Below are 12,192 nucleotides of genomic sequence, written 5' to 3' on the forward strand. Positions count from 1 at the left end.
CGGCCGCCATTTTTATTGCTTTACTCAAGGACACTTGTCAATTCAAGCAGTACAGGTTACACCAAAAATATATAAATTTCGGGAAACTGTACATCGTCAATGTTCTTTAACCATACATATTTCTGAGCATTTTAAGAATATTTTTTTTTTTTCCAAAATTGTGGTCTTAAAGTTTGGGGTGCGTGTTATACGCCGGTGCGCGTCATACACCACGAAATACGGTACTTTGTTACAGAACAGGTCCAAGATATACATATTACCACAGAACATAAACTATTTATTACAAAAGAAAAATGTATAATACAATGCTTTGTACAGACCTACACTTGTCCATTTACAGGTCGTCTCGTCAAGAAAGCCCTGTCCAGCGTTCACTTATGGCCCAGAGTCTCTTGGCTGCCTCGCTGTCCTTAGCTGCTTCTGACACATCTGTTTCAAGCTGGAGGCTTGGGGGGAGAGTAATGGTATGAATGTGTGACTCTTATGAAGACTGAAGGACATAATCATATCAACACTGGTGCTGCCTCAACTGGGTGGGTGGTTGACCTCTTCCGATCCTCAATAATAATTCTGTGGACCATGCATTTCTGTATTGCTGCGTTGTTAATATTGAGGCTAAAAATAATTATATAACAGTACTGACATGGATGGGTCTTTCTTTACTCTTTTACTAATTAAAAAAAATCTGGCATCTGTTAAAGCTGCCAAGATTTTCAAGTAATGATGATGCTGAAATCTCAAGTTAATATAACAGGCTCTTCGCCTCATCAACTCCCCTCCTCATACTGATAGTCTTCTACCTCTTAAATTCCACCGCTATGTTGCATCTCTTTCTATCTGCTATCGATATTTTCATGCTAACTGCTCTTCTGAACTTGCTAACTGCATGCCTCCCCCCCTCCTGCAGCCCGCTGTACTCAACTTTCTATTCTAGCTCATCCCTATACTGTCCAAATCCCTTATGCAAGAGTTAACCAGCATTTTCATGCTTTCATCCCTTAAGCTCTGGAACAGCCTTCCTTCATCTGTATTTCCTCCTGCCTATGACTTGACCTCTTTCAAGAAGTGTATCAAGACACCTCTCCATCGTCTTATATAGGAGCAGTGATTAGTGGGATTTTATTTTCTTCACTTTCTTTTTGTTGCCCTTGAGCTGCTTCCTTTGCTGTAAAAAAAAAAAAAAAGAAAAAAAAAAAAAAAATTGAGTTTTATGGTTTATGGCAACACCCTATCCTTTGGCTTTCGAATGGTAGAATTTTTTTTCAGTCAGACATAAATTTAAATGCCAATAGCGAGGGGATTTAAATGGCTACTGCATGGGCGTGGCATGCTGACTGCGGCGCATTAGCTGGCATGCCAAAGTATGGAATGAATGTTGGATAGTGAAACATGCAGCAATCTTCAGGGTGAAGTTTGTAACCCATGTAACAGTTTTGGAACAATTATGGATATGAAAAGTGCAACCTGCTCACAAAAATGTTTGGAACAAATGAATACATAGAAAAAGCATTAGAAATGAGAGAAAAGAGAAAAATTACACTGAAGAAGACAATAAAGAAGAAGAGGAAGACAGACAAAGGAATTCCAACCGATAGCTATGCACCTGGAGAGTACTGATTGAACCCCCGCCTTTGAGCGATTAACACCTTTATAAGGCGGGACAAGGTGCCTGATCCTTTTATGCACTCACTGATATGTGATTGCTGATCCCATAAAATTCATATGAAAGTGGCATTGACAATATAGTACCTTCACTGAGCTGAAGAACTTTAGCAAAACTTTAATCACGTTTTTCTCAAAACTAGTACAACATGAACACAAACTTATTTTTTTGCTTTTATTTTCTGCACGATTTTCATGAAATTTTAGGACATACAAGATCATGTATTGTACTAAAATTTGACAATGTTTTTTTGAAAAATGGCATAGTTTCGATATACGTATGGAAAACTTTTCCAAAATAAATTTCATTAGATGAGAGAGGGATTTTGAGTTGGTCTGTTAAAAAAGTACATTTTATTTTTTCCTGCTATTATATATCGACTTACAGATCTGAAAGTAAGCGTATATTACTTCCCCATAAGCAAACATTTCATATGAATATAATCAGGATAATACGTTAATAATTTAACACATGGCAGATGCTCCCCTTAAACATGGGACTGTGTATTCAATTTGTGTTGTTCCTTTGTTGTTGTTTTGTTATTATTTTCATAATCTTATTATTATTATTATTATTATTATTATTATTACCTGAAATATTTTCCAGACACACCCTCCAATCTTGGGCTCAAGGCAGCATAAAGGGTAGTCTGAGCCCCCTGTCGTGGGGTCTTAAGGAACAGCCACAGCAGCGGGTGCAGGAGGACCTTCGCCAGCCAGCTCTGGTTGATGCTCATGTGTCGCCCGATGTCTGTGTACACCATGCCCGGGTGCACAGCATTACAAGTCACTCCACTGCCTGTGAATCATGAGAAGATAGCAAATGTGAAAGTGAGCTGTATTAAGATGAGATAAGAAAATATTAATAGTAATCTCCATTCTCCTCACATCCCCTTTCCCTTCTCTTTTATTTCTCTATCCCCTCATCACCTCTCTTTCTCTCTTTTTCTCTTTGCCTTTATTTCCTTCTCCTTCCCCTGTGTGCCATTCATCATGCAGGGATTATGATCACCAGCCAGTAAACTTACCAAATGAGCCTGAAATTCAGGTGATGGATCTCTGGGTGTGACCAGAACCTCACATCACACCCACACACCCACAGGAAACAAAACTACTCCCAACTGACACCCAGTACCCATTCATTGTTGGGTGGACAGGGGGCACAGATTAAAGGAGACTCACTCCCCATCCATCTCTTCTCAGCCTCGGAATCAAACCTGGGACCTATTGGTTGTGAGCCAAGTGCTCTAACCACTACACTACAGAAAGAACATAGATGGGACAGAGTGCTTTTGATAATGTCATGAATAGCATCCTACCTAATGAAGAGAAAGGTGTATTATCAATGCACCATGCCAGTCCTAACAGAAAAATGGTGCCTCACAGTAAGGTAACGGTAAAATTGGGGGCATACGCTGTAGCAGCGCATGGCCTCGGTGCTCATCTCCATAACATTGGCCCTTGAGCCTGTGGTGGGAGGAAGCCCATTACCCCGGGACACAGGGCCAGTGTAACATCCGGGTTACCACAGTTTACCTTCCCCAGGTTTTCCCAGGTACCCATTTATCGACTAGCCCAAGAGGGAGGATGAACAGCTGGGTGAGCTGCACGCCGACTGCCCGGGCCGGGATTCGAACCAGGGCCCGCGGAGTAGAAGCCAGGCATGCTGACCACTAGACCATGGAGGCGTGCATCACAAAATACAATAAAAGTCTGATAATCTGGCATCCAATAGTTGAGAAATCCCAATGGTGCAGAATTTTTAGCTGAGGCTCATTTTTAGCTTTTATCAGTAGCATAGGGTAAATAAGTCAAAAGGTAAAAAGCACCCTTTTGGTTCAGTGAATCACATGCCAGTGCTACTATATGCTGCTGCAGCTCCTCCTTACTCCATGACATGCCGGGGGTTGAACTCGCGTCTTTCCCAGCGAAAGTCTGGCACGATATCCACTCAGCCACAAGGATGCTCTGAAGATTATTGCACAACATATATTTTTATATCACACCTGGATTTGGAAAAGGCATTCGACAAAGTACCGCACGGAAGACTAATTTGGAAAATTAATAATAGGGGTGGAGTGGGTGATGGACTGATTATGTGGCTGGAGGACTTCCTAACTAACAGGGAAATGAGGATGATAATCAGGGACAGGGTTTCCAACTGGTGCCCTGTGATGAGTGGAGTCCTGCAAGGTTCGGTGTTGGCACCAATAATGTTTGCTGTTTATATAAATAATATGGTGGACAGAGTGACCAGCTATGTGAGTTTGTTTGCAGATGATGCAAAGCTATTGAGACGAGTGAATAATGTGAAGGACTGTGAGGCATTGCAGAGGGACCTGGATAGAATATGGGAGTGGAGTGGTACATAGCAGATGGAGTTCAACCTTGGGAAATGTAAAAAAATGGAGTTTGGTAGGAGTGGTAGATGTGAATATGATTATAAGATGGGAAGTGAGATAATATGCAGAGGAGTGAAAGAAAAAGATTTGGGAGTGACTGTCTCAGAGAACATGTCACCGGACAAACACATCAACAGGATAACGGGACAAACTCTGAATTTGCTGAGGAACATAAGGATGGCATTTGTGTATTTGGACGAGGAGATGATGAAGAAAATAATAGTTACAATGATATGGCCAAGGTTGGAGTATGCAGCAGTGGTCTGGTCTCCTCACGAAAAGAAGAACATAAGGAAGCTGGAAAGAGTGCAGAGAGTGGCAACTAAGATGGTACTGGAACTTAGGGATCGGACTTATGAGGAGAGACTCAATAGCATGGGGCTCACAATCCTGGAGAGAAGAGAAAGAGGAGACCTGATAGCGGTGTACAGGGTGGCGAGCAGAGTGGAGCATTTGGACAGAGAGGACCTGTGTGTGTGGAATGAGAGAGAAACGAGAGGACATGGCAAGAAGTTGTGTGTGTGTGTGTTGTCATCGTCCACAGATTGTTTCAATTCTCTCTCTCTCTCTCTCTCTCTCTCTCTCTGAATGTGTGTTGTCATTGTCCACAGATTGTTTCAATTCTCTCTCTCTCTCTCTCTCTCTCTGAATGTGTGTTGTCATTGTCCACAGATTGTTTCAATTCTCTCTCTCTCTGAATGTGTGTGTGTGTGTGTGTGTGTGTGTGTGTGTGTGTGTGTTTTCATTGTTCACAGATTGTTTCAATTCTCTCTCTCTCTCTGAATGTGTGTGTGTGTGTGTGTGTGTGTGTGTTGTCATTGTCCACAGATTGTTTCAATTCCCTCTCTCTCTCTCTCTCTGAATGTGTGTGTGTGTGTGTGTGTGTGTGTGTGTGTGTGTGTGTGTGTGTGTGTGTTGTCATTGTCCACAGATTATTTCTCTCTCTCTCTCTCTCTCTCTCTCTCTCTCTCTCTCTCTCTCTCTCTCTCTCTCACTCTCTCTCTCACACACACACACACACACACACACACACACACACACACACACACACACACACACACACAGCCGCCGGCCGGGGATTTAACATCACATCCAAGCCGCTCGTCGGTCATCTGCTCAAAAGGACCAGGAGACGCGATTTCTTTGCCTATGTTGTGGGGGCAGGGCCTGGGGGGAATAGGAGGATAGGTCCTGTCTCCCAAAGTGAAAAATGGAAATAAAAAGGGCTTAGAAAAGCATCCAGGAGGGATAAAGTGCCAAACCAGAGTCCAGAAAATGGCGGTCACCCCAAACAAACCCCCAACAGATTTCACCGGAGGTGCAGGTTTATGAGGATAATGGCTTTTAGGGATTTGCTCCTGGAAGACGGGAGGTAGCAAGAACATGGAGGAGACTCAGGGTACTGGAGGAGGATGCGAAGGGGACAAAAAGTGAGGTGAAAGCCATGAGAGGTGAGATCATGAAGCTGACTGAAGTTATCAGAGAGTTAAGGAAAGATATAGAAAGAAAATCTGAGGTAAGTGACATGAGAAAGGAATGTGAAGTGATGAAAACATCTCAGGATAGTGAACAAGACATAAAAAGTCATTGTGAAAGAGGAAATAACAAAAAAAATGGAGGATATAGAGGAAAAGATTAAAATGTGATCAATGTAGAACTAAAGAATTGGAGGAAAGAAAAGACTGATGTAAAGTGCAGAGAAAGTGACACAGAAGAGAAAATGATGGAAGTAGTAAATGGAGAGCTATCTAAAAGAAGGAAGGGATTGGAAAAAAGGAATAGAGACAATAATGAATGTGGAAATGAATAATTTAAAAGAAACAAATGATAAGGAAAAGAGTGATTTTAAGGAAATAATGCAACAACACGAGCAGGAAAGAAGGCTGAAAGAGCAAAAAATTGTTCAAGTAATAAAAAACAGAGAAAATCTAATAATTGAAGTGGTTGAAAAGAAAACGTGTTAACACTCACGCACGATGACACGTTCCTGCCGCACGATGATGCGAAACGCGTCATAAAAGTTCAAAAAATTTATTAAAAATTAAGTTTTCAATGAAAGTGCATCAAATTTGGGAGTGTCACTTGTTGGGATAAGTTTCTTAATAGTAACATATGGTAACCTTTCTGAGGAACGTAGATGAGGAGCTTTGAGCGATTTTTATGTTAGCCTACTCTGACGGGAGAGAAAATAATACAGTTTTCTCGGTGTAACACGGGAACTTATAGACCTATGAGGATTTTGAGGATACCATAAGAATCCTCACCAAATTCCGCTTCGAAACATATATTCGGCTAAAAAAGTTGGCCCACAAAATCTCGAGCTAGCGAGTGGGGAAGAGTTGGTACTTCAGATTTATTGTCTACAATACTCTATACGGAGACTTGAAACAAGTTTGTATTGTTTATATATATTTTTTCCTCTATTTTTATGTGCGCATGCTCTAGCACAAGTCTTTATGAAGCCTTTGATACCAAATTTATTTGGGTACGATATATCTGTGAGGGTAAAATACGTCCGGGAATGTAGAGTATCGCTGTGGCAAAAAAGGGCCGGTCGGGCCAGAGAAATGTATGATGAGTGGAACAGAAACTTATTGGAAACTTATGGTGCGCGAGAGGGTTAATAACACAAAAACTGTGCTAGATCGGCGTCGCATGACCCTCCAACACACCCCCAACAATTTATATTATGCAACTAGGGGTCTAAAATGGAAAATGGTGAAAAGTAAAGATGGCGCCACTATAAACACTTGCCTGCGCCACAACGGGCTGTGGCCGACCATCAGGCCCTACTATGAAGGCCCACTGGCCAAGACGTAAAAAAAAAAAAAAAAAAAAAAAAAAAAATATATATATATACATATATATATATATATATATATATCTATATATATATATATATATATATATATATATATATATATATATATACAGTGCTCGTCATTGAAATTGTCGCCGGGATCGCCGTTGAACATTTAAAATTCGTGCACTCCTTTTGCCAGAGCATGGGTGCTTTAAATCAAATTATTACACATCTGGTAACTCAGTCTGTGTTGGAGGGCGTGCAGAGGTGGAAAACACTGACACTTGCCTGTCCATAGCTGTCAAATATGGGTGTTCAGTTGACGTCTTTTCCCATCACCCCTCCCCAGATTGGCTTGCAATTGCTTGGTTGTTCAGCGGTTTTCCTGGACAATGGTTCATTACAAGACCTTGTCAAGTCATGACATTACAAGCATCACATCTCTCCACAAGGCTGGACACTCGAAGGTCCACTACACTGGCCAGTGTTGCGAGAAATATCTCCCCGATGAAATTAGTCATTCTGCTGTCCACCATGCATGCGCGCTGTGGGAATACACAGCATTAAAAGTATTAATTTGCCAGGTTTTGTTCTAGTCCGTCCGCTTGTGATCTTTGTGAGCTCTGAGGGAAATATGGAAACAGTAAACAAGTTGAACCTCTCTGTGAGCTATTTTGCAGCGGCGGCAGCGGTTTACGTTCAATAGGCATTGAAAAGTCAATCATGATATTAGTGATTTCATGATTTTTAACAGAAAGAGTTAGCAGATTATTTCATAACACACAGAAAACTACCAGAAAAATATAGGTTTGTCCAACTGTCCCACGGGTGACCGCAAGCGACCGCCCTTACTATACCAGACGACATCACGTGGATCACAACCGTGTATTTAGAACTGCCAGCCAATTGTAAGGCAGCCGCCTTCAACTGTGGCATAAAGACGAACTATTCTTACTTCTTATTTTCTGCCTATTAACAAGGTAGGTATTTTGAGATAACAAGGAAGTAAAGTCGAAAAAATTGTTTTAACCCTTAAACGGTAGCGCCCAAATTGACTCACACTAGTGGAGCCGTGACTCCATTTGGACCCACTGCAAAAATATTAAAAAAAAATATATGGATCATCTTTATTGAGTTACACTGCATCAGAATTGAAAAAGAAAACATCTTGTAGGACAATGAAAGTAAAAACAAGGAAATTTATGATCATATTTAATTTTCATGATTTATTACAAAAAAATTATTGAAAAAAATAGTGACTTTGCCATATAATGTATAAACAAGAATCCTTCGAAAAGAAAAGTAAGAAAATTTAATATTCTCTAACTAAAATGGTTGCTCTTTCAAGTAAATGGTGTAAAAAGTCTATCCTGCAATCCAAATGTGGTGCTCTGACCAAATGAAAATGAACAATTCTTGCATGTGGTTTTATAAATAAACATGTAAATAAATAAATAAACACAAAATGCATACACACACAGTAATTTATGATAATAACATTCCTTGAATATACCATTAGAAATAACTGAAAAGGATAATATCTGTATTTTTTTTTTTTTTTTTTTTTTGTAAATAAGCAAGTAAATAAACAGAATATGCATACCAGCAAAATTTCCTATGATCAAAATACAAAATATATTTTCCATGAATATACAAACATTTATTTACATATCTTGGCAGTCTGTGCAGTAGATCTCATAGTGTCGCTGACAGGCTACCTTGTTGCACCTTGCGCAAACTGTTCTACATTTGCTTGCAGTCTTCCAAGGGCAAATGTGGCACCTTTTCTTGCCTGATGGTGGTGTAGGCTGCTGGACTTGAATTTCAACAATGTTGAAGCAGCTTTTGATAGTTGTCACCAGTGTCCTGCTGAGGTTAGGATTATCCAGCCTCTTCATAGCACATGGTTTTGCCATTTCCATGGCAAGTTGGTGCATGAACAACCGGCGAAACCTATCACTACGAGCGGTTGCTTTCCCAGAGAACTCTTATCAAGTCCCACAGAACATATTTAGCATGAGGTATAGGTACTAAGGCCCTGTATATCACATATACAGGCCTATAAACAATGTTGTCCCCCCCTACGTTCCCCCTAAAAAAAATTACACAAACGGACGGTGTGGGTCCAGCTGGCGTCACAGCCCTTACTTAAGATAGAAGGAGCAACTCCAGCGTGGAGCACATCTGTTTCCTTCAAGGTCTGATGACACACTGACGATCGACTCTCCCACAGAAGCTTTGTAGCAAGGTGCGAGTGAAAAAAATAGCGCGCCTTTCAAAACCAGGAAGTCGTGACTCCACATGGAGTCACGTTCCCGTTTAAGGGATAACAAGGGAGTAAAGTCGGAAAAAGTCATTATTTTCCACGGGTCAGAACCAGTAAGCGCTTCTACATGGATTTCAATACCTCGAGTTTTGCAATCCTCGAGTTTAGCGCCATACCTTCGGAATGAAGCAAGCCTATATATATATATATATATATATATATATATATATATATATATATATATATATATATATATATATATATATATATATATATATATATATATATATATATATATATATATATATATATATATATATATATATATATAGTATATATGAAACAGCTGACTTTGTTTATAATGCCATGTTGTAGGGTTCATCAGGGCTGACAAATGTTATTATACAATGTCATGTCTACAATGCATGGGTGAGCCAGGAAAATAACTTGAAGAGAACAATAACAACAACACTAAGAAGATGGACAATCTGTTGATCGGCGTCTGCAACGCTGAAAAAGTGTAATAATAAGGGGAGTGAAAGAGGAAAAGATTTCAATAAAAATGAAAAGAGAAAGGAGAGAAATGGAGAAAATTAAGGATGTACTAGAAAGTTTAGATAACGAGTCAGGGCGACTGATGGAGGAAGTGGATGATGTGATGAGCCTGGGGAAGTATGAGGAAGGAAAAGACAGGTTTATGAAAGTAACATTTAAGGCAGTATCAGTAGTAGAAGAGATAATAAGTAAGAGCTGGAAACTTCAAAGAAAAAGATCAATACAAGCAGACATACATAAGAAGAAACATGAATTTAGAAGAGAAGCAGAAGGTAAAAGAACTAGTATGTGACGCAAAGGAAAAAAATGAGGAAAGAAGTGAAGGATAGAGAAAAGTTGTTTTGGAGAGTGTGGAATGGGGTGAGGTGGCGGATAAGGAAGAAAGAATAGACCAAAGAGAACATGAAATAGGGAAGAAAAATGGAACAACAAACAATGTAAAAATATCGTATACAAATATAGATGGTTTACTGTCAAAAAAATTAGAATTGAGAGACTATCTGAGGAATGAAAAACCGGATATAATGGGAATAACTGAAACAAAATTAATGAAAGACAATGAAATATTACAAATAGATAAGTGTAACTATAGAATACATAGGAAAGAAAGATGAAGAGGAGGAGGAGGAGGAGGAGTAATGATTATGGTAAGAAAAGAATTAAGTGCTATTACAGTGAAGGAAGGTTTGGAAAATCTGAAATTTTAAGCATACAGATCAGATTAAGTAATAATGTAAAACTGAAAATAATAGTAACATGTTCCTCCATACACATCTTGGACTAAAGAAAAATATTATGAAATGATAGAAACACGGTGAATGAATTAGACGCAGAACTTAAAAGTGAGGAAAAAGTTTTTCTGATGGGAGACTTTAATTGTAAAGAGGTAAATTGGGAAGAACTTGAAACTAAACAGAGTGAAAATTCATGGGGTGCTAAACTACTTGACTTGGCAGAAAATAATCTCCTTAGCCAATGGGTGAGGGAAGAAACTAGATACAGAGGAAACGACCAACCGGCAAAACTACTGTAGATCTAATATTTACAAAAGAAATAAACATGGAAGGAGATGTAAAGCATAAATGCCTGCTTGGAAAGAGTGAACACAAAGTGATACAAGTAGAAATAAACAGTAATTGTGTAGAAGTGTCTCAAGAAAAGCATAAAGTGAAAAGGAGAAATTACTTTAAAGCCAGGCACGAGGAACTTAAAACCTTTTTCAGAAACATGAACTGGCCAGTAATAAAAGAGGCTAAGGGTGTACAAGAAAAATATACAGTACCCTCCCGAATTTTGCGCTATCCGGTTTTCGCGATCCTCGAGTTTCACGCTCAATCTTAAATTCTTACGAGCCTGACTTTCGCGCATTATCGCCCCGAGTTTCGCGCTGCTTTGACATGTATGGGTCACGTCTACTACCGTTGGCATCACGCACGATTCCTTAATGAGGTGTCACACTGGCCATTTTCTTCCAACCTACAACTACGACTTGAACTCTTTCAAGAGGAGGGTATCAGGACACCTCTCCTCCAGAAATCGATTTCTCTTTTTGGCCACTCCTCTCTACTCTATTCAGGAGCAGTAAGTAGCGGGCTTTTTTTTCATTATTGTTGTTGTTTTTTGTACACCCTTGAACTGTCTCCTCTGCTGTTAAAATAAAAAATAAAAAATGCGGTTGCCCGTGAGCCCAACCGGGACAGAGTTGTCAGTTGTCCATACGGATGGAAAATGGTTGGGGGTATGAGCAACCGCACGGCTGTACATAAACAGACGACAGCAGTGCCTGAGGAGTGAGGAGCGGTGGAAAATGGACAACCAAGAAACTTGTAGACTGTCAGAGCTGCTTGTTTATTGTTTAATCAATACAGGGTGACTGCTTTGTTTACATTGTGAATACGGACAACCAACCTTGACCGTGTGTGACGCACACCCGGAAAAGTTGGAGTTGCTGGTTGCCCCAATCGCCAATGCGGTTGGAGGAAAAAGGCCCAGTGTAACAACAGAAGCTTGAAGGCACGGTCACACAAGCTAGTTTCTTGTTAATTTCCCACCGAAATTATCTCCCGACGATTTTCTGCCTCGAATTTATCCTCAAGTTTGGTCACACAATGGACTGTTGCATTCTGGGATATATCAGCTGAAAAGCAAAACAGTCAATGGATTCAGACGTTGCAGTTTGCATTGTGGTGTTTGCTGAAGAAAAAGAAAAAATATGAAAAGAAAGCATTTGTTGGTTCATGAGTGGTTACCTCGGAGACAAAGGGAGAGTGTGTTACAGCTTGCTACCATTACGTGCCACGAGAACTTAGCAGTGAGGACCCAGACACGATGAGGCTACGCTTGGACAAAACTCAAGACCAAGACCTGCTCGACCTGGTTACTCCAAGCTTATCTAGCTACATGAAACTCATTGTGGTACTGGAATAAACACGCTGATAGCTACTGAACTGATCAGCTGATACGCTCTTTTTCTTCTTGTGACCACAATTTACTGACCTCACAAG

At 40.1% G+C, this 12,192-nt stretch overlaps 1 protein-coding gene across 5 annotated transcripts in view; it reads right to left on the minus strand.

The window, feature by feature from the left end:
* Positions 1–260: 260 nt before the first annotated feature.
* The window catches only part of LOC127000277 (retinol dehydrogenase 13-like), a 52,705-nt gene continuing 40,773 nt past the window's right edge, over positions 261–12,192 (minus strand). For all 5 annotated transcript variants that reach the window (XM_050863747.1, XM_050863745.1, XM_050863746.1 and 2 more), the window contains 2 exons: positions 2,254–2,461; positions 261–446 (listed from right to left, as the gene is read on the minus strand). In XM_050863747.1, coding sequence (XP_050719704.1) covers positions 350–446; positions 2,254–2,461 — 305 coding nt within the window. In that variant the 3' untranslated portion in view covers positions 261–349. The remainder of the gene's footprint in view (positions 447–2,253; positions 2,462–12,192) is intronic.

This window comes from Eriocheir sinensis, chromosome 18, assembly GCF_024679095.1.
Source record: "Eriocheir sinensis breed Jianghai 21 chromosome 18, ASM2467909v1, whole genome shotgun sequence".
Lineage (NCBI taxonomy): Eukaryota > Metazoa > Arthropoda > Malacostraca > Decapoda > Varunidae > Eriocheir > Eriocheir sinensis.